The 26191-nt window shown below is 40.5% G+C and overlaps 1 protein-coding gene across 4 annotated transcripts in view; it reads left to right on the top strand.

Moving 5' to 3' along the window:
* The window catches only part of znf609b (zinc finger protein 609b), a 108412-nt gene that overhangs the window by 79504 nt on the left and 2717 nt on the right, over positions 1-26191 (top strand). For 3 of the 4 annotated variants that reach the window (XM_025053564.1, XM_017030708.2, XM_017030707.2), the window contains exons 3-7: positions 5751-5976; positions 17820-17907; positions 20552-22850; positions 23216-23579; positions 24708-25085. In XM_025053564.1, the coding sequence (XP_024909332.1) occupies positions 5751-5976; positions 17820-17907; positions 20552-22850; positions 23216-23579; positions 24708-25085 (3355 nt within the window). The remainder of the gene's footprint in view (positions 1-5750; positions 5977-17819; positions 17908-20551; positions 22851-23215; positions 23580-24707; positions 25086-26191) is intronic. The other variant, XM_008337069.3, reaches the window with a different exon arrangement.

The following is a 26191-nucleotide window of genomic DNA, read 5'->3' as shown; positions in this document are numbered from 1 at the left end:
CGTCCAGAAAGGTCGACCTTTGTCCCATAATCTGCATGAAACAAGAGGTTTATGTAGAATAACAAATCACCCACATCAGTTTTAGTGACATTACTGTTTGCATTTGATTTCCAATCAATTTAGTGTCATAACAAAGAGCTGCTCAAATAGGCCTGTGATCAAGACTTGGTTGTTTATTAAAGTACAGTGTAAAGCAAAGGTTTTAAATGGTTCATTGTGTTGTAGCCAGACACTATGACTGTGTCTTTGGCCACTGAGACAGGTGTTTGGTTATAACGCTACAGTGTAATCCTCTTTTAATCCTGGCATAAGATCAGCGCTTAGTTCCTTAATCCCAACTCTAATAAACAAGTTAGAGATAAAGTTAATATGTCCTGTAAAAGGCGCAGCTTATGACCATCTGCCAGCGTCTGGTTATTGTCTAATGACTGGAAATCCAGCGCAGTCAGACACAGTGAACAACACCATCTCAGGAACCACAGAGTTTGTTTTTATTTTTATTTTTGCCAGCCAGTCGAACATTCCTTCTGCCAGTGCGGGGTGGTTTCTCCAGAGGTTGGAGTTAAGAAAAGGTTTGCATGACACTCAGGCCTCCTGGTTTCAGGGGAGATTTCCAAATTTGACTGTGAGTCCTGACAGGAAAAACGAAATCTTCGGAATCCAGTCCAGTAACAGGTTGTGTAGCTCAGCTAGGTTTACCATCTGGTCTTTTCTTCACTTATCTTTCCTCAGAAGCATCATTGTTCGCACACGTTGTTTAAATTCACCTGTCATCAGTTCTGCAATTACACCCTGTCGTTAATTGTCTCTTTGTTGTGAAGCGGTGGCAGATCAGCCTGTCACTTTTAATTTTCACTTTCGGAAGTAAATATTTCTGTTTCAAGCTTTATTAAAACAGAAATTAATTCAAAGAGAGAAAACACGTATCTGCAGAATTCCCAGGAAATCAAACGAATAAACGTCTTCATATTTTGTAATAATAATCATTAAAGCTCTGACACTGAAGAATCACCAGGTTAGTCCTTATCAACCTGACAGCTCCACAATTACTTCCTTCAAGCGTATCTATGACCTGTCACCAGGTTATTAGAACTAAGCAATGATTACAACAGGTTTTAGATCAGAATCTTGGCTGTGAATCAAAATTGGCCCGATAAGATTTAAATGTTTCATAGTAAATGCAAGCGACTCATTCTTCTGCTGCTGTTTACCACATTTTAAATGGATTAAATAATTAGCATCATGGGGATCATATTAAGTCTATTTTTGATAAAGAAGCCACCGTTTAGTATTTGTTGGTGCTGTAATGCATTCAGTAAATGTTACCTAAGTATTTAGTAAACTGAAAAATTTTATGTCGAAAGTCACTGATTCAGACAAAGGAGACCACAAAGGAAATCACTGCATTCACAACACACATATTTGTAAATGTGAATACATTGCTTTTGTCTGAAAATGGAGAAATGGAGATGTTTCAAAATAAAGACACAACTGTCCGTGTTCACTTCCTGATTGTATTTTAAGCCCCAGATTTGCATTTGCGTCTCTGCTTTGCTCACGTCAGTGACTTCTCTCAGGCATGAAAACAAAAGGCTCCACCAGTGAGGAACACTATGTTCACAGCCAAGCAGCCAGGCCGTCTCTGCTGTCCTTGTTAGCAGCTCTAATCTTCAAATGTGCACAATACCAGGCAGCAGTGGAAGAAACATGCTTTTGTTAAAGCAGCAGATAACGGTTGCTGTTAATTGTGAGTTTATTACCATAAATGAACCGACTGCAGGTTGTTTTCATCTGGAAACATTATTCTGATGTTGGGGGTTTTCTTTGTGTCTTTAGTCTCTGGGTGCTTTTCACAGTCCAAGGAGGTGATTATAATTATTATGTTAATGTGCAGACACATTTAAATTAAACGTGGATGAGGGGAGAGTTGTTGTCCTCATATGTTCGTCCAAAGAACTTGTCCCAAATGACCTTGGCCTTCTAGCCAATGTCTGCTGTTAGTGACACAGTGATGCAGATAGATGGTTATTTTAACAAGCAGTCTGACTGCCGTTCCCAAAATAGTGTCGTTAAGTGTGTGCACATGGATAATTTGTTGATACTAATTTTGCCGTCATAACTGCAGCACTCACTCCCTCGTGAGAGCTTATGTTTCCCACAGAATTAATTTAATGTAAAGCTGTGGCAGAGCTGCACTTCACTCCCACCTCTGAAATAGATTCACAGAGATGAGGGAAGAGCTGCACAGAAGACAGAAGCATGCAGCAGCCCAGCTCAGCACAAACTGGGCCGCATATAGCTTCAGACAACTATGTAGAGAATTATTCCAACTAGATTTTTTATTTTACTTCAAAGAAACCCACATTTGAATAATAAAACAACAAACTGAAACTGAAATATGAAATAACTATAAAATGAAAATATGCCATAAATAAAATTAATGTGCTAAACAAATGCTTCCTCCTGTGTACAAAAATTTGTTGTTATGATACGTGAGTTATATCTAGTGTCAAGGGTTTTAATTCACCACTGCTTCTGTAATATTGTCCTATTTCTCACCCTTTCTTTCTTTTTTTTTTGGAGGGGTGAGGCAGTGAAGCTTCACAGTCTAGGTTACAGCGTGCTGTTTAACACACACACTTACTACTGCACTTTATGGTTGTGATGCAAGTAATGGACGAGAGTTGAAATGGCTCGAACCTTTGGTTCAAAATGAGCCTTCCCTGCGTTAGTTCTGTTGTTGCTCAGCGTGATTGGTTGGGCGGAGCCTAATGAAGTCAGAGACAGACTGAGAGAAGGAATGGACGCAAATTGGTAAACAGGTAGTTTTATAAACATAATTTAATGCTATAATATGTATAATTACTTCAGTTTTACACTTGACCAATCATCAGTGTGAAAAACAAACTAATGTTGACTCTGAATTCAAGTTTACATTTGATAAAATCCCCCAACGCTTGTTGAATTGTCAATACAGACATTTTGTTGATTTTGAAAAAGTCTCCGCGGGAACCTATTTGAAACTTTAATCTGGCTGTCAATGTGACGTGGGCTGGTTGTATGCTTTTGTCTGGAGCCCTCTGTGTCTCCATAAGGCCTGTAACAGTGTGTGGTGACAGCTGAGGTGATTACCTGTCCTGTCTCATTCACTCAGCCAGCCTGCAGCTTGACTGCATCATGCATCAGAAAGTGACAGACCGTGATTATGATGTCGTTAGGCCCGACTCTGTTGCTCTCCCCGCACATTCGTCGGCTCGTCTTCTCAGCAGCAGCTCAAATGTGCCACCAACGCGCACGTCTGTTACTTGTGGATTATAAAGCTCAGGTCTAATTGACAGTAATCAGAGGCTGCTGCTAAGTTTCTAAATGATTTGTTGGCCACCTTGCTTTTCACTATTTAGGTACAGCCACAACACTCGCTGCAAGGTTCACTGTTTATGAGAACTATCTGAAAATGCCCACATTTTAGATGCATTCATCACTTTTCTTTCCCCATCTTTCTTTTTTGTATTTCAGTACCTTTTTAAAGATACTTTTTGTCCCTGTTTGGAATTCATCCAGTGTCAGCTGTGGTCCTCGGCTGAGTTGTCTGGCACTGTCATAAACACAGCTCATATTTTTAGCATGCATGGAAATGAGATTTGAGGTTCTGTGATCTGTTAGGCAGGTACGGACAGGTTCCTAGTGGTTTAGGTTTTGAACATTTTAGAGAAACGAACGTCTGTACTTTAGCAACAGAATCTCTTAGAGATAAATGATTATGGTTCTCCCGTCAGTTCAACACAAGTTCAACCTTCTGAAAAATAAAACTCAATAAGTCTGCATATCAAAACATATTATTATTTTTTCAATGTACATTATTTTCAATAACTTAGAAGAAATAAGAATAATGCAGCTTTTATTTTCCTTGACTGGAAATTAATTTTCCTATAATTACAAAATGTAGTGCAGTGGGCAAAGTTTAGTCACCAACATCTACAGAGGTAATGGGCTGTTTCCTGAGCATTATTGGCAAGTTGTCTTTGACAAACACAGATATTTCTGCCTTTTCACCTGGGAGACGATTTCTCCTCTCAACTACCAAACATGCCGCCAAAGTAAACAAACCCTTACAAGACTTGGAACACCTCTCTACTGCTGAATAAATAAAATGCTGGTTTGGCTGGATGATGGTGTTCTGTAGATGGGTGTAGACAGTGATTCTGTGGTATATTACAAAAAGCGAGATCAGAGTTTTCTTGGCTGACTGTAAAGAACTTCCAAGCTAAAGACTTATTAGCTCCAGCCTCCTGTTCTCCAACACAGAATGCATGTGCATAACCAGCAAGATGTGCTCCGACGGTCAGGACCGATCATGTCGACATGGGCTGATTCCATTCACTGCCCAGTCAGTCAATCATCTCTAGTTTCACTGATGGACTTTCTGTATTTGTGGTTGAGTGCTTCAGCCTTTTTATATTCTATTCTATTCTTTTACGTAATGAGTATTTGGTATTAAGACTTAACTTTGAATGTACTGATTAACTTTTTTTTTTACAAAAAAATTCGCTTTTCAAACTTATTGTAGGATCTAGCAGCTTACCAACCAAAGTGTCAGTTCTTATTTTGTCCACTCAGTTAAACATTTAATTGAATCCTGTATTGGCTGTGTGTTTCCATGCCTAGGGTGGTTCTTGTCCAATTATTAAATGTTTGCTGTTGGCTGCAGCGTGGGGATTCTCTCGCAGTTTATTGCTAATGACTTGGAGTGCTTTAGTGTTGACTGCCTTGAATAAAGAGCTCAAAGCTTGTTGTCACTGTGGTCATTAACCCAACATCAGTCTTCCTCTTTCTTTTCTTTTTTTTTTTTTTACCTTTTTTCTTACTTCCTGTTCTCTCTGGCATTTCCCCTCAGTTCCACCCATCATCATCCCTCTGTCATGCTGTCTCCTTCATTTTCTTCTCCTTCTAAGGCCCAACAACTTCCACTTGCTGTCACAATGTGTCAGAACAGGTGAAATCAATTACTGACCCTCAGCAGCCAGCTCCCTGCCACAACTAGCTCTTTAATTGAGAGAATTAATGAGTGATCAATCTGTGAGATAATTTGGTGTCATGGAACCTGCTCAACCCTGTGTGAGAGGGAGGGGGGGGACCAGGGAGGGATGGTGTGACCCAACCTGCATAACTAATTCTGTCCTTCCACAGAGGCAGTGTGCAGAGAACATGTCTGTCCGTGCCTCCCCCACCCGCTAATCACCTCTAAGGTTGAGGGAAAGGCAAAGTGGCATTTTACAACACTTAACTGCTACATCAGCCCTTCAGTGATTAAAAAGTGCTTTTGAAGTGTTTGCGGTGTGAGCACCTCACCCCCCTGGTGGGAGGGGGAGGGGGGGGGACCAGGGAGGGATGGTGTGACCCAACCTGCATAACTAATTCTGTCCTTCCACAGAGGCAGTGTGCAGAGAACATGTCTGTCCGTGCCTCCCCCACCCGCTAATCACCTCTAAGGTTGAGGGAAAGGCAAAGTGGCATTTTACAACACTTAACTGCTACATCAGCCCTTCAGTGATTAAAAAGTGCTTTTGAAGGGCTGCTAAAATACCAGGATGTCTTTCATGCGCTCAGCACTATTTTCATTTCCTGACACGGTGGCATCCGTTGGCTGTATCTCAACATCTGCTCAGTACATGTTTATACAGTCGTTCTGAAGTGGCTCATGTGTGTTTCTTTTCTCCTGCTCACTCAACCCCCACTTCTTCTCTTCACAGATGGAATCTCCTGTCTCCACACCAGCCCCTCCTCCCCTCCACCTCCTGGCTACGGTCGGTAACAGTGAGATTGCCTCACCATGTGAGCAGATAATGGTGCGAACGCGCTCCGTGGCCGTGAACACTTCTGATGTGGCCCTGGCCACTGAGCCCGAGTGTTTAGGGCCCTGCGAACCTGGTACCAGCGTCAATCTGGAAGGTATCGTGTGGCAAGAAACCGAGGATGGTAAGTGGAGTGGGAGAATTCTTTTTTAACAAGAAAATAACCAAAACAAAAGGTAGCATAGCATTATTTTTATTTAAACCCTGTGTGGTTGCATGACTGTACCTCATTGGAAGTGCACAGGTTAAATGTTATTCCACTGTCTTCTTTTTCCATTCAGTAATAATTGGATGTGCTATGAGTTCCTCAGTTCCTCAGTTAATGGTTCTGACTGCATCAGTGATGGTACATTATAATAGTCTGCACACAAGCAGTGGTTGGCAGACCGCTCTGAGGTGTCTCTTATTTGTGTATTCTGCGGAGTGTGCAGACAGAAGTTTGTTGCTCAGAGTTATCTCCTCTCAACAACATGCCACATGACACAAAGCACTTTCTATGCCGGCCCTGTCAGCTGGGAATAGATTTGGCTCCTTTCCTGCATTGCAGTCGGAGTGAAATTTTAGACCCTCTTAGTTTTCTTCCCTTTGATAAAACCTGCGTTCATATCACTTCATTCTAAGATGTATCACCGGTACTATCAGGTTCTGCTGGGTCTAAAAACACTGCCCTCATTCTCTGTCATGCATACGAAATAATGCAAACACCTAATCTTCAAAGCAGCTCACGCTCAGTCATTCTGCTGGCATGTAGAGTACAAATCGCCCACACATCTCCTGTGCTGCTTGTTGGCTCACTTGGTGAAACTAAACAAAATAAGTCCCTGCCTCATCAACATTCCCAAAGCACGGTCCCTGCTGTTGAGTGCCCCCCATCTCAAAACCTTTTTTATATATATTTGCTCCGCCGTGGGCTGAATGTGAGTCACCCTTGTCCTTCTCTCTTTTGCAGCTCTTTTCTGTTACCAAGTACACAGCCAATCACCCCTTGACTCTGTTTCCAAGCAAAGTGGGAGAGAGTGAGTGCAAGGCAAAGGGCTGGGGTGGGGGTCGACAGGACTACTTTTGCTGGTGACATAAACATGGCTCAACGCCAACACCAGTACTATGTTTGCACTCCCTCTTTCTCTGCCTCCCACACAGTAAATGCCTCCCCCCTGCCCCCTTCCCTTTCACCGTCCAAGTCAGTCCTTTGCGTGCACTCACGCTCAGAAATCTGCCAGTTTGGCTGAAAAAGGTAGTGTTTTGGAGTGATGGAGCTGCACTTCTTCCTAATTTCAACGGATCAGGCTCTGTGGGGTGGAGGCTGCTGGGAGCTTTCAGTGATTTTAAATGACATAGTGTTTGTTATAAGAGGGGGTGTGAACGATACAGATAGAGAACACAGGTAGTGATGTGCATTATTGCTTTAACATCCAGCAGTGTCTTCAGTCTTCGTCGGAGTCCAAGTGCCTTGACCTGTTTTGATGACTGTATTTAATCAAACCTGTTTGTTTGTATCATTATTGAGGATAATTGTCACTTTAAAGTGGCTCTCATTTGTCTTCAGTGTCTGTTCTTGTCGTCATATGACTTTTACTCACAAATTAATTCATTATGAGATTTAGAGGTGCTGCTGTTTGTGAGTTTCCCGCAGGTTTGTGTTTGTAACATTTAAACACCTTGACTATTTCTAAAACAGAAAAGACCATCTGGGGGATTTTGGTTAGGCTTTTATACAATACAAAATGAGCACTTGTTAATTATGATTAAATTGGAATAAGAAAACAGCAATACATTGGCTAGAGTTGAAAATCTCTAGCCAATGTATTCTCATAGTAACTGCCTTCCTCTTGCCTCGTCCGTCCCAAAAAAGCTCACAAACGTCTCTTATTGTGAAGCCAATTGACAAATAAGAACAAAATTGGAGTGAATTAAACCAACGTAGGCTGAATACCAGGGAATAGCAACAAACACGAGACCACAAAGATAAAGAGTCATCCTGATTAGCATTGAAGTGGAGCAGCCCTACACTTCTCTGCTTGATAGGACTCATATAGAGCTGTTTAGGCATGCACAGCATGTGAGCTCGTTTTATTTAGCATGCCAACCAACAGCTGCTTTTCACCTCCGCCTTTCAGCCATGTGGGAATGAATGAACAACAGGATCCCTGTAATCTATGTCTGCATCACCCAAACTATAGAGTGCCAAAAAAGGAACGGGAGGGGGCATAAAGAAAACACCATTGAACCAATGCCCTCTGCTTTTGTCTGATGACATCACATTGTATTTCATACCCTGTAATCTGAGCACTCGTACGATAATAAAAACGTGATATTTGAGAGTTCTCTAACAATCAAATAACAGCCATTTGGATGGAAAGTTTTACCAATGATAGACACTCTGTGTGTAACACCACTGAAGACAAAGTTAGTACTAATGTTATGCTACTTAGGATATGAAGCTTATAGTAATGTAACACTACTTAAGGCATTAATTTAGTGGTAATATAACGCTACTTATGTGATTTAGCTAGTATTAATGTAACGCTACTAAAGACATTAAGCTAGTAGTAATGCAACACTACCTCGGACATTAAGCTAGTTGTAATGTAACGCTCCTTAAAACAATAAGCTAGTAGTAGTGTTACGCTACTTGAGACGTGATGATCTAAATTTAAAATTATTGTGGCACAGTTTTTGAGGAGTACAGCTCCACAGATTAGTGGATAGTTGTGGCTTAGCATACACAGCCATCACGACCTTATGAAGTCTGTCTGCTGTAATTACCTGCTCACTCAAACACCAGTCATTAGGTATAAACATTGTATTAGATAAAAAATATATATATTTACCAAAGGTCATTGTTGCAGATGAAAAGGTTTTGATTACATTGGTTACAAGCACGTAATTATGTAAGACTTTTACCAGGAGTCATTGTTACAGTGATGGTCGTAGCATTCCCTGTAGGCCAGCAGAGGCAGCTGTTTACATTACAAATACAGAATACCAAGATATCCGCAGTCTGACGCCTAAATTACCCAGAAAACAAAAATACAAATAAACAACTGAAACGCATATAATTTTACACAGACAGAAGGAGAGAAAAACAGTCTGTGTTGGTGTGTCAGACAAAGAGTGAGTAGTGTGCAGACAGTGGCAGAGGTTTGGGGGGAGAGACGTGGTATTTTAAGGCCCAGCACTGACACAAATCCCCTCAACGTCGACAAGGCAGTGGCAGCTCCCAGGGTCGTGTTGGCAGACCAATGAGCCCAACCTCTTCCAGGCTTAGCATGCGGATACCTCAAAATGTCAACCCTTAACATGCCGGAGAGGTTTGTTGCTCTTGAAACACAGCCCAGTGTGCCTTGGTTTCTTTTTACTAAGCAACAGAGTGAAACAGATTCAGAATTCTTAAAACTCCTAATAGAAAAATATATTCCAAGATTTTTGTGATAAATGCTGGTGGATCACATATTCAATCATGTCATCATGGTATCTCAAGATTAGATTGTTGTCCAATAGATAATCCTGTGTAAACATTAAAGGTTGTTTATTTCTTCAATCTTATCAGTAAAATCTGAATCAGGACATGTTGTAAAAAAGGCTCAGTGACTGCTGTTGTGGGGGTCACCCGTCGGTTGTTTGTCTGGATGTTTTCACAGCAGGAAGTAGCGGCGGCTCTCTACAAACGTGCTATAGAACTCATCTTTGGGATAAGGTGAGACTTAATTAACAACACTATGATCACATTGGAGAAGAGGAAAATAACAGAAATCTATCAGCTTCTCCCTCTGTACTGGAGTGGAAGTGACCAATTTACAGGGAGAAAAAAAAAGACACTCCCATGTTGTCAAGAATTCACATAAACTGCGGTTGAAATCATAGTCTGTGAGGAATTTGTGGTGTAAATGACTCACCATTTTTCAGGGAGGAGGCTCGTCTCCTGTTAGCCACAAATTCAGTCTACGGGTCGTGTTACTGACACGGCACCTCAGAGGATTCATCTGAAATAATTTGATCCATTTTTACCGTCTGAAAACGGTAATTCTTTCAAAACCTTATATTGCTGCTGGAACATAAATCATAGGCCCTGAGGAACTTTGCACTTTGCCATTGGTTGTCGTAGCGTATCATGTTTGCTATGCACACGTCAATGCGTGCTTGTGTAATGCGCCTGTGGCAGATTTGTCTCAGTGCCCTCTCTTTAAAGGAAAAAGAGGCAATATCAGCTTTAACATAAGAACATAAGAAAACTGTCTTATCAGTGAGAAGAGGTGGATGTAAAATCTGTAGTGCAAGATTTATTTTTAAAGCTGTAAGAGCCGTGGCTACAGTTTTGTGGTTTAGTCCCACTGTTCAGAGAAAACATCCAGTGATTTTGTTGAATAAGAAAATGCTGCATGCTGCTGTTTTTACTGGCTCAGTGTGAGGAGCATACTAATGCTTCCTCCTTTTTGCCTCTGAGTGGTTTGAGAGAATGACCTTCTCAGGCTGATATTCTTGTCAGTGAGAGTGACTTTGCACTTTTACCTCCTATAAAGCAGGAAGATTTCAGAACCTTCAGGTTCAGCTCACTTGAACCTTTTTAAATGTTAAATAAAAGCTGACGTGCATATTCTCTAATTTTGCTCTTAAGTTGAGACTTGGGTGAGAAATATGTATAAATACAGCATAGCCAGCAGAAACGTTTTCCATGTAGTAGCTTTGTAGATCCCTGTTGTGACCCCTGCTCTTAATCCGCTGATGTGGTGATTAATATTTGGACCTAGTTAAGGGTTTCATTGATATAAAATACTCAGGTTGTACTAGCTTACTCAACTAATGAGGCAGCTTGATACCATGTGAGTAATCCCTGCAGGGAATCATATAGGGTTGAATCATAGTCATAGGTTTTATTTTATATCCAGTGATGTTTTAAAAGAGCAGTTGCTGGCCTGAGTTACATGAGGAAAATAAGATCTACATAAATAGACAATACCTTAACAGTTAACTCTGTTAAACAAAACTTGTGTTTTCCAGTGTGTCTGCCTTGGATATTAAATTTGATAAGTGCTAAAACACTAAATCATGTTATGCTCAACAACAAGACTATTTGAATGGACTGGAGGTTTTTTGAGCCGTAATATAGGTATCATTTTCATGATTCTACAGCATTTATGCCTAAGTGACTTATTATCATTATCAACTTCTCTGTGTTTCTAGTAAAACATCTGAAGGTAAAACCATATCTTATCATTTAGCTCTAGTGTCGGGGGAATCTATAGTCAGTGAAAACTGTTATACTTACGTTCTGGCTCCTCAGACTGAGGATATGTTGTTATTTTCTGCACCATGAGCAAAGAAAGAAGAAGTACTCAGACAACTACATTTTTTTTCATGTTTGCAAAACAAACAGAAAAGAAGAAAGAACAGATCTCCCCAAAGTCAGTCAGCGACAATTACTCTAAGCCCCAAGGATTCATGTTGAGTAAGTACAAAACAGAGGTCATCCAGTAAACCCACAACCTCCTTAACCAACAGAGCACAGCTTGATATTTTGCCCCTCAGAGTAGAAATTGTTAAGTAGGGAGGAGGGTAGTTTTGAGAGCTAAAGAGGGCAGTAACCCAAGCCTCGGACTTAATTTTACCCTTTACGTTGCCCTCTTGTTCACGTAATTCTACATAAGTACTCTGTGGACGTCCCAAAGCGACCCGCCATTTGTTGTTCAACGGCACTCGGAGGAAAATAAGTGGTGAAATTACAGGCAGTTCCTCTCATTAATGCGAGCTTCATTCAGCCATCCAGAGTGACCTTAATAAGGCTGTCACAAAGGGGTGATTGGGTGGATGGTGCATGTGCAGAGAACAGGGCTTTCTCAGTCACAGGCTGACCTCTCTCCCCCACCTCTCAGTGACCTCTCAAGGGAATTAATCCCAAATTATCCACATTTCTAGATCATTTCTAGGTTATTTTTTAACTTTTAATTTCATTGGAAATCCTGACAAAGAAGAGAAAATGTAGGTCATATCCAAAACATTGAAACTCCTTGTGTATAAACACCTGATCTGAAATAGAAGGTGCTCTGTGTTTGTGGTGTAATTTTCTCTTTGCCACAGGGAAATTTAGGTCATGTTGTCAATGGCTTTACATGTTTATACTGACTTGATTTTGACATCATTGTTCCAACAATTTAGAAATGGCTCCTGGGAGGAAAACACACAGAGAAATTGATTTGGCTATTGAGAATATCTTCATGACATTGCCAAGAAGATTCATTGATTTACATCACCGCTGTGGAAAGCTTTAAACACAGAGGAGGTTTGGCTGCACAGGATCAGGAGGGGATGCATTCAGGAAAACCAGGCAGAGAAAGAGGATGAAGGCTAAACAACAGGGAGGTAGAAGTAAAATATACGACCCTTTCACTAAGTGCCAAACTCTGCACAGTAAGTACAAGTGCCAGTAAAAGATACTGATGAAAGTTGTTGTCATACAGTGATGTGTGACCACGGCTCGGTACTGTGTAAAATTGAAGACGGAACACGATCTGCAGTAATGTGTGAGGATTTGTTTTATTATTATCCCTGAGCTGAAACAGCAGAACAGTCTGGCGCTGAAGAAGAGACCAAACCATCACAGCCATTAACCTTCTAACCTACAGAGAGTACACTGAGATCTAGAGGTGTAAAGATAAGAAGGAAGCCAATTGATAAATGAAAGTAAAAGATAAGTCGCCATCAACCAGACAAGCCAATCAGATTTATTTGTGCACGTCGTAAAAATAAGATGTACTCATTTAACATAAAATTGAATGTGCGAAAAAAAAAAATTTATAAATGTATTCTTCCCTTTTAGGTTACCACTGACCTGCAAATGTATTTGTCATTCGTCTTATTTTAGGTTTTTTGTTTACATCAGGAATGGGACTTTCCTTAAGGCATTTGCAGTGTTTTTGATGACCATATTTTTTTTTACATGAACCCACAAACATGCCTTATGTTCTTCACGTTCTGCTCTGTGTTCTATTCAGACAGGAAAGTTAACGTGAGTAATATTCAGCTACCATATGTTACAGCTACACTAGTGTTGCTAAATTTTACTCAGAGCAACACATTAATCCAACAGCATCTTTGTCACATTTCAAAAAAGTTAAAAAAAAAAAAAAAAAAACCCTAGTTGTTAGCTTGCATTTTTTCTATGGCAGCACAAATCCCACCAGATGAAAACAGAAGAGACAGGTCCAGATTAAAGGAACAGTCCTTAAAGTCTTTTATTCTGTCAGTATAGTGAAACTACAGACCTGCACAGTCTTGTAAAACAAGCAGTAGCAGGAACTCCGTAAAAAGACGTTAATGTTATGGTAACCTCATTTCTCAAGCCTAAATTGTTGAAACTAAAGCACTTAAGACACAAGGAAATTAGAAAGCAGAAATGCTGTTTTAGTTTTATATTACCTCGAAGCTTTGCTCACTGGGCAGAAGCTCACACACACACACACAACTGTGTGCAATAGTGTAGTTAATAACGTTCTCAGTCTCTCTTTGTACTTTCTTTGGCTTTAACTTGTAGCAATATTCATTCTGCTCTTGGGGGATTTGCTGTGTTATTAAAAGGCAATATCCAGCTTACAGGAGTGGAGGCTTCCTTGTTATTTTCCAGTCTTTTTATAATGAAGAGTGTGACTTTATTTCCAATTTACAATGTCAGTCCACACATTGCTTTCTTTGTCTAAACGTGGCTGTGTAAAAACAAATCTCATGTGGCAGAAAAAAGAAGAAATCCCAGTGAATTATATTGGATTATTTTCATGTTTCTAGTTCTTTATCTTTTTCTAATCTTCTAACCACTGTACGTAGACAGTCTATTTTGTTGTCTTTTTACTATGGTTGCTGAAGGTCAAATGCTTCAAAGACATGCTGAGAAAGGACTGTGATTATATCAAACCAACCACATCAGCAGGTGGTGGGAACATTGGTCCCTGAAATGTATTTGTGTTGTCAATCAACTTAAACATGTAAGTAAGGGGAAAAAATCACAACAGTTTCAACTGTTGCAGATTAGTGCGGAAGCAGCCGAGGGGCAGCTGGTGGCCATCAGCTAGATCACAACAAAGCAGAGTTAAAATCCTATTGAAGGCCATTTTGAATGGACTTTGAATGGAACACACAATACTGCAGAATTGAAGACAGCCTTCATCTGTAGCTGTTTCACTGTAGGCTGTTATAAACAGGTTGACATACTCAATAGGGGACAAACAGTGAAGTGTTAGTTGATGTCAACTTTGTAAATAAAATACTGTTAAACAAACCAGCATTAGCACAGTAGTAGTTGCAACAAGAAAGGCAGAATAGTTTATGCCAGTAATTTAAAGAACTCTAATCTTCATCTGTGGTTTTCTTAAGACTGTTGTTCTGCAGCATATTTACAATGAGATTGTTTACCATACATACACTAGGAGGATTTTGTTCCATCCTGTTTTTACTGTGACACATTGATTGACCTGTTGTGTTGTTTACACCTCTGAGTATCCAAAGTGTTTGCTGATGATACACACACAGTTTGTACTTGCTGAGAAATGATTTATTTTAACATGTCATTTTGAGGCTTTTGAGGTCTTAGTGCATGTACTCAACCGATACTTCTTCATCTTTAGCAGTAATATCCATTAATTGACAACCAAAATGATAACCTCGGTATAATAAATCTCCATGTTGTTTCCTTTTTTCATTTCTTAGCTGAGTGATTTAAAGCTTCAAAAGCATAAGGTGCAATAAATCAGCTGAGCAGGTAGTGGAAGAGTATTTTTAAGTCAGGGACTCTCTTCTTTTCTAAGTACCATATTTCTCAATGTCCTTGAGATGTACCACATAAACTTCAAAGGAACTACTTAAATAGGACCCACAGAAGGTACTACACAGGTAGAGATCAGAGGTGACCCTGAAGGTAAGGGTTGTGCAGACAGGATTAAGAAGCTCAGAAGTGTAGGCAGGGGTTGAGAAAGTGGGAGCAGGGGGGACTAGAAGCAAGCCAAGAAATGCAAGAGTTACTGTGAAGTCTATAAAAAAATCTGTGTCAAAGAACTTGGGTTTGAAGCAGGGAAATTGCTGAAGTCAAATGAAAGCGGTGTAGAGTGAGGTACTGTAGCGTCTGGTGAAGCAGCTTTTACTGAGGGTTGATGACATGTCTGTCCATAAGGAATATGCATTAGTACATTTCAACTGAGGGTCAGGAATGTAAAGAGAATCCCACTGGGATGAAATGACTTCTATCCTGGAGCAGATAGGGTGTGGACCAGTGCTGTGGACGGGAGTGTTTGTTGTCATGTGAAATGATTAGTCAACCAAAAGGACTTCAGTGTTGAGACAACTAAAACATGTCAGTGCAATTTCACATAACTAAGTTGTCGTGCTCACCGCAGAGTAATCATTCATCACGACAGCATCACAACACACATCAATGCACACTGATGGGAGCGGAGCAGTATTTTAGTTGTCATTTTATGTAATCAATGGTTTGTTTCTAAAGATATTAAAATACATTTTATTCAGTTGAGTCACGTTTCGTGAGTCAGCTGTTGTTTTCTTATGTGAACATTATAATTGACTGGCACATGTGACACCAACAGCCATCAGATCAGCTGCACGTGATGGGATGTCTGTACTTTCCCTGATTCTATTCTTAATATTTATTAAATAAAAGTGAATTGTTTTAAAAGAAAAGCACATGACAGTAATTTGTTTGTGGAGTTAATCAGTTGCTTTGGACTGGACACATTCCTTGGAATCATTTCACATCCAACTGTGGAAAACATTGGGGGCGTCTTATTTCAAATATTGAATAGTTTAGCAAAGATTTAGCATCCAGCTGGTCAACTTCTGACACTTTCTTGAACTATGGAATATTTTGTGAGGCATGAACGTCCACATGGTCTCACTTTATCAACATCATTGCTGTTGTAACTAACTGTGTTGTCACTGTTTTGGTCAGAGGGGTGATTTATCATTCTGCAGGCAATTTATTGCAGGGAAGGGTGAGAGAGGGCAAGGGCTCAGGGCAAAGAGTGGCTGAATGGAATGCATTTATTTACAATGGAATATCTCACAATGCCTCTTGAAACGATGAAAACATTCAATATCTTATGGTCAAAATATAATGTTGTGTTTGTAAAAGTGTCAGTTCATGACACATTTAGTATAATATTTCCCGTTGATATGAAGTTCTAAAACCTCTGACCACCTCCAGGGCTTTATTGAGATGCAAAAAATAATTTGAAATCTCTAAACCTTCAACAACTCCTGGTGTGATTTCTAAACCTCTAAGTCTGGAAAGCACGTCATGAAAGGCTGGTTATTCATTTGCCTTGCCTTGATTTACAGCCTGCCACCACCAGCTGCCAGCGCCATTTTGTGTCAGTGTTTGGAGAGCTTAAGGGAACAGGCTATTGTAGGCATTTTTAGAAAAGGGTCTGTGTTCTCTTAATGTGACATGAAAGCTAAACTGGAGGACCTCCTCACCGTCCTGACCAGGCACTCGTGTGTTTTTAGGCCTCCGAGTGAAAATATAGACCTGTGGCCAAGTGTCAGCAGGTTCCTGTAAACATTCATAAATGCCTCATACACTCGCTGCTTAAGGCCAGAGGTGTGAGGGGAGAAAAATGAAGTCCAAACTGTGACCTGTGTGTGGGAAGGAAAGGCATTGTAGGTTGGGAATGGTTATAGCAGTAACAAGGGGAAATGAGGGTGAGGGATGAGAGGGGAAATTGTGGAGAGTAAGAAGTGGTTTCCTTAGCTAATAAAATGCATGGAGGGATTGAAGCTGCCAGCAAGCATTCCTGTGCCATTAGATAAGGGAGCTCACAGCAGCCTCCAGTTTCTCTGCAGTGCTGAAGTGGCAAGCTGAGGTCACCGCCAGGGAGTGAGGGGGAAGAGTGGGCAATAAATTCACAGCCTTTTTCAGCACGGTTATTCCTCTTAATCCTCTGTAGCTGTTTGGTTTATGATTTACTTTGGAATTTATAGCCATAATGTGGACAGATCTGCGCTCTGCTGTTTTCTCCCCTTCATTCTTTCCCCTCTCCCTTCATTTTGTAGAATTGCAGCAATGTGGTTTTGTAATTTGTTCAGAAAAAAATGAAAAGGTATACTTCTGCCTTGTCAGTGATTTTGAAACTGTTTCCACTGGGAAGTGTTTGGTTTCCTGAGGAGAAACACATTTTGAGTGGGACCAAATATAGATTTAAAATGCAAGGTCAGACATCGCAGTCAGCACAAGTCAGATTGTGTAGCTCACATCAAGCGCTCCCAAATTCACACTCGCCAAATGGCAACTCAAAGGCTTCTAAGTATGACAGATTGCAGCAATTCCAAGAGAGTCAAGGAGCTTTTCTTGCACACTTGGTTAGGGGCTGTCAAACTGAACCATTGACATTGAAATGGTTGGACCAAAGAGCTGCCTGCTTGTTTGTCTGAAGCTTTAGTAGACATACACACAATATTATCCCCAAGGTAGAGTTTTATTTGTCTGCAAAGTGACACAGAGGAATGGGAAAAAAATAATTGCCTTCACATAATTCTCCTTGAGGGAGATCTCCTCTTCTGTGAGATGGCTTATTTAAATGGAAACTGTGCTCAGTAAGTGAGTGTGCCCTGCTTACAATAATGTGCTCATTCTTCTGGAGACCTTCAGGCTTCCACCTGTATTTTCCCTTCACAGTAATGAATGCATTTCAGTCTCTTCAAAGTCTTCCAAATTACATCTGTCTTCTTCCTGGGCCGTGCTGAATAAAGGTGTTGAGGAAATAAACTTTAATATTTGTCGAGGAATCATCACACACAACAACCATTTTTTCACACATTTTGTGTGTAACAAATAACAAGTGGTGATTGAATAAACACCGGTGTAAAATGATAATGAAAATACTGACATGTCGTGATATCCTAATTATGACAACTATTTTCAATTTGTCTGAATAAAATCAGATGATGACGTTTGAATTTTTTGTTGCACAGGTATGCTGGTGGTCAATGTTACCTGGAGAAACAAGACCTACGTGGGCACCTTACTGGACTGCACACGGCATGACTGGGCTCCCCCACGGTAAGGAGGATATTGGATTTTGCAGCCAGGACTGCAGTGCTGTGAATAATTTACACAAACTTATGTGATTGTGAATGTGCAAGCAGAAAAATAACCATAGTTAACTTTTGTGTTCCAAGCCGTCCTTGGCTTTTCACTCTGCGATAATGATCTGTTTCATTAGAGTTACCTGCAGATACATGTATCAGTGTGTGTGTGAATACTGTGGAGACCATGTTAGTCCCATTATTTCACTCCTGGAGACACAGGATTACCTGGAAAATGACCTTCATCCCCTGGGGTAGTTGTGGACATAGCTGCTTAGTCAGATTAGAAAATCCAATTATTATCATTATAGGTTTACTTAGCATTAATGTTGTGAAATGTTTTTAGTTAAAAGGCTTTACTTTTTTCAGATCATTGTCCTGTGGGTGGCAGCTTAAGATATTTGTATATCAGAATGTTTGCCTTTGTTATGCAAATCACAGGTTGGGCTAAACACATGTTCCGAGCGTTGCTTTGATTTCTTTATCTAAATGTAAATCTATACTTGGAAATCCATTGTTAAGTGCAATAGGGACAAAACAAGATTAAAGCGCTGCTAATGGAAAACAAGGAGAGTCTGCATCGCACTAATGCATCACAGTATATCACCATAATGTTCAGGGTTTGCACAGTAAGTGGGGTGTGCTGCTCTGTATTTGTGCCAACATATTCGTACAGTTTTGCAAGCAGGGCTACATTAGGGACACGTCATGAATAATTCAGGAGGCTTTCAACAGAGAGAATATAAACTTAGGCTGGTAATGACTCTAAATTCCTCCACTGATGTCAAACTGTGGATGTGTTCACATTCCCTGCTGGGGCTGAAATTGTTTGTAGAGGAGGCTGTGTCATACCATCTTGATCATTTTTAGTCACAGACTGCTAACCGCCGCTGTGCAGGAAGATAATTACATTAGTGTTATGGAGGGATGAGGCCAATCTGCTATTTTAAGTATTAGAATTAGTATATTTAGCTTTCAAACAATGCAGATGAATGTTGCATCTTCAAACATTTATATTTTGATTAGCCGTGCACTGAAAAGCTTACACAGTACTTAAGGGATGAGACTTTAAGATCAGTGTGTAATGATCGAACATGGAGGAAAGGGGACAGGACAAATGAATCATCACTTTCTCTGATAATTGGACGTTTGTTACTGCCTACTGTCACTTTTGATTGTGTACAAAGGTCATTAGTGACACAGTGTTAAAGGCGTTTGTGAATAACAATTAATACACGTACACTGTAAAATGTCATACAGTTTCAAGACTTATATGACTAATATGAACCAAAGGACTTGCTCTCAACCAACTCAATGAAGTGTAAAAGGAAAAAAGGAAAAATCATGACTCACAACTTATGACATTTAAGGCAGTAGAAATAGGAATGGGACCCAATACTTTCCAAATAATCAAAATCTTTTTTCCTACAATTTTGTTTAAAACAAAAGAAATATTTGTTTCATGCAAAGAGAATGAAACAAATATTTCGGTCTCTGAGCATTTTCCTGCTTGGTGTCCTCACTGTTTGGGTTGAGCTCATATATTGCACTACACATCATTCAATGCGGCACAGCGCTGCGCTTGTATATAACACTGCCTTTAAGTTAAATGGATATTTAAAAACCCAACATAAAAAAATATTGGTGATGATAGCATAAAACAATCCTTGAATCTGTTTGGGTTGGGGGTAGAACCTCTATAACCTCCAGAAATTGCCTCTGCAATACAATTAGTTTTAAGTTGAGGCTTTTTCTTTAAATCTGATAGTATTAAAGTATCCACACCATTTTGTTTAACAGCAGAGGCTAAAGTAACACAGCAACAAAATGAAAAAGTACTGATTGACCTGCCTGTGTGTGTGCATCTGACAGGAGCCCAGACAACAGTGATGAGGTAATTACAGACTGTTGAGGTGTTAAACACACTTGACTGATCCGTGGCTCCATCAACATCATTCAACCTTCAAATATGTGTTGAACAAACACAACGTAAAAAAAAAAAACGTAAACATTTCAAGCATGTCACACTTTTGCCTGACCGTCAATGTAGACAGATGTTTGACCCAAACTGTTTACAGATCATTGTATTATAGAAATACAGTAATCCCTACAAGTAGACAGAAGACTAGGATTGGATTTTTAATCACAATGTTATGATCAGTTATTAGAAAACATAATTTAAAAATAGAAATAGTAATGATTGGTATAACCCAAAGGTCAGCATTGATTTTGATAATTCACAGATTGATTATGACGCTGTTGGTGCTACAGTGACATTATAACCCCACTGATCCTGGCTTGGACCCATACGTGTTGATAATTAATAATTTATGATTCTGTCAAGCTGGTTAGTAGTATATAGTTAATTGTTCAGGCTTACCAGAAAGTATAAAAAAACAATAAAATAACTTCATGTGCCTAATCTTGTGTACACATTTATTTTATTTTGTTCATCTGAATTTTTGTTTTATGTGATAAGAATAAATAAATTCAGTCATGTTAGTGTATATTTAAAAAATTAAAAAATATTTTTTGTAAATAATCAAGGTATATTTTCACAACATTGTTTGTTCTTTTTTTAATAAATAAAGCACTAATTTGTAATTGTTCAAATGCAGGTTTTGTGAATCACCTAACAGTGATCTCGAGATGAGGAACGGTCGTGGCCGAGGCAAACGAATGAGACCCAACAGCAACGCGCCTATTAACGAGAACAGCAACTCATCAGACAATAAAGGCGCCGCCCACAACAAGACACGAGCTGCTGCCAACAGCAAAGGTCGAAGGGGCAGCCAAACGCCCTCAGAGCGCCGCACTCCTCCTAACAGTAACACAGAGGACATTAAGGCCAGTCCCTCGTCAGTCGGAAAACGCAAAACCAAACCCATCTCAGACATGGAGCCGAACTCTAGCTCAGAGGACACCAAAGGCAACAAACGTATGCGTACCAACTCCAACAGTGGAGGGGTGGGACCAACAGGTCTGCCTGTTCCCTCTATAAAGACTGAGACACTTCCACCTCCCCTCGATCGCAGCTGCTCCTCCCCAGTTCTCATCGATTGTCCACACCCTAACTGTAATAAAAAATACAAGCACATAAACGGTCTGAAATACCATCAAGCTCGTGCCCACAATGATGATGACATAAAGTTGGACTTAGACGCAGACAGTGAATATGGGGAAGATTCAACTCTTCACCCTGAACCGGGGAACTGTAACGGAGCCTCCCAAAAAGGGTCTCTTTCTCCAGCACGTTCTGTTACCCCAAAAGGCAGGAACTTTGATGCTCAAAGTCCTTCTCCTTCTCCTGGTAAGTTTGCTTCAAAGCAGAATAAAAAGAAAATTGCTGAGGCAGATCCAGAAACAGGATGTACACCCATGGATGGGTGTGAGGATGGGCCGTGTCTCACTGATGAGGCCAGTAATGATGGTGTAGATGATAAAAGAGGATCGGAAAAGTCCAAAAAGGTTAGCACAAAGGCGGATAAAATGGCACACAAAACCATGAAATCACCACGGCCTGTTGGCTCTGGCACAACAGCATCCCAGCAGATGTATTCCTTTCCCCCTGGAAACCCAAATTCTTCCCCTGGAATGAACCCAATGATTCAGGGTATCCCAAAGAGCCCCCAAATGAAAGGCACACAGCCTAAACCTCCTGCCATCGTAGATCCTGTCTCAAGTAGCTCCAAAGACAAGAAAAAGAAAGAAAAAAAGAAAAAAGATGGTGGGAAGGAAGCTGACAGCCCTAAACCCCCAGGAAAGGGAGGAAAGATGGAGGAAGGTAAGCTTCCATACTCAGAGCCCTGTGATCAAGGGAATAAGGGGGAAGGACTGATTAATGGTTCCTCAGATCCTCATCAGAGCCGCTTGGCTAGTATAAAGGCTGAGGCTGACAAGATCTACAGCTTTTCTGACAATGCCCCCAGTCCATCCATAGGTGTAGCCAGTCGGATAGATGGTAGTGGAATGCCACAACCTGTCACCCCCCTACACATGAACCAGAATGGTGCTGACAACTCTTCAGTAAAAACAAACAGCCCAGCATATTCTGACATTTCCGACGCTGGGGAGGATGGTGAGGGGAAAGTGGAGGGTGGTAAAGTCAGGACGGAGGACCAAGCCATTAGGGAAAATGTCAAAAAAGCACTTTTTTCAAATCAAACAACACCCAATAAGGACTCTCCATTCTACTCCGGCTACGAGACCTATTACTCACCAAACTATGTCAACCCCAATGTCAGTGGAACTACTCCAGGAACACCAGCAATTGAAGGTCAGGTCAAAATCAAAAGGGAGGAAGACCAGGACCTAGTTGAGGAGAAAGTCAAGGTTGAGATTCACGAAGATCGTAAACCTGACATCAGTGCTCCTGGGCCACAGCAACAGCAACAGCAACCCTCAGTCATTCAACAAAGATCCAACATGTACATGCAACCTCTTTACTACAACCAATATGCTTATGTGCCACCATATGCATATCATCCCGATCAGGCCTATCATAACCACTTGATGAACACCAACCCAGCGTACAGGCAGCAGTATGAGGAGCGTCAGCGTCAGATTGCAGAGCAGCATCGTGCTGCTGAAAAGAAGCCAGACATAGCCTTAAAGGAGCGAGAAGCATCCTTCAAGGACGAGTGGAAACAAAAAAGTCCAATGCCACCAAGTCTCTCCAAAACCTCGAGTCAGTCTGAGCTTGGAAAGCCCTCACAGCACCCAGGGAAATCGAGAGACTCACCCCCTGAGCAGTCCTCCAAGTCTATTGCAAGTATAAAGGGAGAGGACACAAAGTCCCAGCAGGCTGAGGGGCTAAAGATGAAAATGACTGAAGGGATCCATCATGGAAAGGAAGAATCCAAGCCATTGGAGTCCAGAGGTCCAGCAGGGATTGAGCAAGCCATGTGGTACAGACAGGTAAATACTCATAATCATGTATTGCAATACCAGAGTATGTGAATGTTCCAGTTAAAATCAAATCAAATTATTGTCTCCATGGGGAACCTTGGATACACAGGTGCTGCAGCTATGATGGATGTTCTGTTTATACTAGATCCTAATAACCAAAAGGCTTACCACTTACTCTGCTAAATGTGAAATCTTCAAAAATGGTACTTGCATTTCAGACCTACTCTACTAAGACATTGGGGTCTAGGTTAGTCATTAATGCTGATGTTACTATTTATCATATACAATTGGAAAATAAAGTTCTACCGTTATTGTAAATTGTTTTTTCAGAGTCGGCGGCAAAAATAATTTAAAGTGATTCTCTTCTCCATAAGCAGTATCCTGACAGCCAGAAGCCCCAAGCAGAGGAAGAACACCCGCAACCTCGATGGAAAGAGGACAGGGAAAGGGAGCGGGAGCGGGATCGAAAATTAAAGGAAGACAGGCCTCGACCCAAGGACAGTCAAAGTGGGCCTAAAGAGGATGGCAAGGACACTAGTGATGTCAGAATAATGTCTGAGGACCCCCGCATCATGAGCAAAGACTCTCGTTCTAATCCTCACATGCAGTTTTCGTCACCGCTAGCGCAACACCAAGGCTATATGCCCTACATGCACGGTTACCCATACGGACAAGGTTTTGACCCAAACCACCCTGGATACAGGGGTATTCCCTCTGTCATGATGCAGAATTACCCAGGTATGACATTAGATTTAAACTCAGATGCTGTGTAAAAAAATAATGTTAATTTAATCTGACTTAATTAGTGAGTTAAGTGATTTTTTTTTACTTTTTTGACCTTTTTAGACTTCTTTTGAACAATTTCAGGAGTGTGGTTGAAGTGAATGTTGTTCTATGTAGTGAGTCGCTCCATGCTAAAGACATTAGCTTTGTAGGTTTCACTTGACTTTTTGTACAAGTTATTTTCTGAAGGACTGACATCTCTACAAAGTCAAGTGATGTTCAGACGCCTACGGCAAACGGCTCTTGAAGTAATTTGAAGCAATTATTGTACATTAGAGACTTCAAAGCAGTATGATTAGTGATGATTTGATGAAACCCAATGAAAGGCAAAAACATTCAATCATGGTTTGATTATTGTCAACCTACAGAGTGGTGTCTGCAGTCATGAAGAACTGAAAACAATTACAGAAAAAACTCAAACCTGTGTTTTGTTTGTATAAATAACACAATAATGTTGCTACCTTTACACATGCAGTGGGAAGTAGCCTCATTAGAGGCTCATATTTAATGTAATATTTGAAAGTGGAAAGTGGCCTTTTTGTTCTCTCCTCTGAGACAGAGTCTGAAACTCATTCATGTTGGTATGCCTGATGAGGACAAACCTATTTTGCGATGCTGGAAAATGCTGGTAGTTTGACTGCGACTGAGTTTGACGTTTAGAAACTCTCCTGAAGTTTGTAATTGAAATATATTACACAGAAAAACACACATTAAAAAAATATATTACACAGTAAACAGAAAAATAGGTTTTAATAATGAAACTACAAAAAAAGGTTAAACTCTTGAGTTAACTCTTTATTAAATAAATCCATGCCCAGCACTGCATTTTTACATAAATGTGTATTTATTTTGCTGTGTATTTTTTATTTCTAGCCAAGTTTTCAGCAGTACCTAATGGTGAATATATTTCTGTTAATACCTAAGTATTCATGATGAGCTAAACTCATTACTTTAGGACTGTTATTGTTAAAACCCTAAGGCACCAAACCTTTCAGGCACAATGAGTGTTGTCAGTCAACATTACTCATCCAGTTTTCAGCATACGACGTTTGTTTATATGTAATTATTCTGTTTTATTCTTAGGTTCTTACCTACCTGGAGGTTATCCTTTTTCTCCATATGGAGGTAAAATAAGTGGAGGTGAGGAAGGCGGAGACAAATCTCGTGCTAGTCCCACTGTCACGAAAACAGCAACAGACTCCAAAGCCCTGGAAGTCCTGCATCAGCACGCGAGCCAATACAAAAGTAAATCCCCCACAGTAGCTGACAAGGCCCCCCATGACAGGGAGAGGGAGCAGGACAGAGGAGGTTGCGACAGAGATCGGGAAAGGGAGCGCGAGAGGGAACGGGAAAGAGACATGGACCGCCCGCGCTCCTCCCCTTCCCAACGCATTATGCCCTCTCACCACCACATGGGATACCCTCTGCTCTCAGGGCAATATGACCTGTCCTATACAACAGGTGAGACAATCCTATCACTTAATATTTTGTAAATAACTTAGGATATTTAAATGTTACTGAAAAGGTGAACCAGGCAACACCATCAAGTACTCTTCTGCCTCTCTTCACCAGCAGTTTGAGAACAGCTATGTTTCCCTTACCAACAGTGACAAACAAAATGCAGACAGTAAGGTTATAGGACATTAAATTAAAATTAAAGACATATTACTCGGTTGTCAAAGTGATACACAGTTTTCTATTTTTTCTCTCTGAATTTTTCACATCTGGTCCTAATGCATCTCATATTTTGTAGAAGAAGACCAGAAACTCATGATTGAGACCACACGATGCTGTGAAAAATGATCACTGTCTTTTTAAATCAAAGAAAAATGGGCCGAATTCAACATTGATTTGAATAGAAAGATCACTGCTTTGAAAACAAGTGGAGCTTTAACCACACGTAGGCACAACTTTCTCCAGTCTATGAATAGAACGCACCTGAACTGCAGCATTGTAGCATTTTGCCTGAGGAATAACACAGGCCTAATGAGACCAAATGAATAGGTTAGAGCTGCTATGCACACAGCTTCAGTCTAAATCTGTAGACACTGTGTTTAACTACAGGATGTAAAACACACTGTTGGCATAAAGCCTCATTGTTCTCGGTCCTGTCATCGTTGGATTGGGATTGAAAAGAAGGAGCTCTGTCCTTCCACCATTGTGTTTCTGCTCAATCAGGTCCTTTATTATTCTGCTGAAACCTAGTACAATATGTACGCCAGCGTTTAGCCCCTCAGCTCGTCTGCGCTGAGTGGTCCTCTGAGGACAAGTGGAAGGATTTCAGTGTTGATACAAGAGTAGCTGAGGCCAAACAGACGTTACAGTCACCACTGCCATCTAGTGGTGGAAATTCCTTCAATTCACCAAAACGGTTATAAACAGCTGTTTGACTATTTTTCCTTTATTTTTTTTTTTCCTGTTTACTCGATTTGAAATAAGTATGTAGCAGGAATATAGGGCGACATCCTTTGTTTTATATTTATATATAAATAAATATTTATATATACAGTATCTAAGGGGTCTGAATGTTCTGTCTTATATCGTTGTTTAAGGCATTTAAAGTAACA

The sequence above is a fragment of the Cynoglossus semilaevis genome, unplaced genomic scaffold (assembly GCF_000523025.1).
Source record: "Cynoglossus semilaevis isolate Cse_v1.0 unplaced genomic scaffold, Cse_v1.0 scaffold1721, whole genome shotgun sequence".
In the NCBI taxonomy this organism is placed as follows: Eukaryota; Metazoa; Chordata; class Actinopteri; order Pleuronectiformes; family Cynoglossidae; genus Cynoglossus; species Cynoglossus semilaevis.
This window is presented reverse-complemented; position numbering and strand designations above follow the sequence as displayed.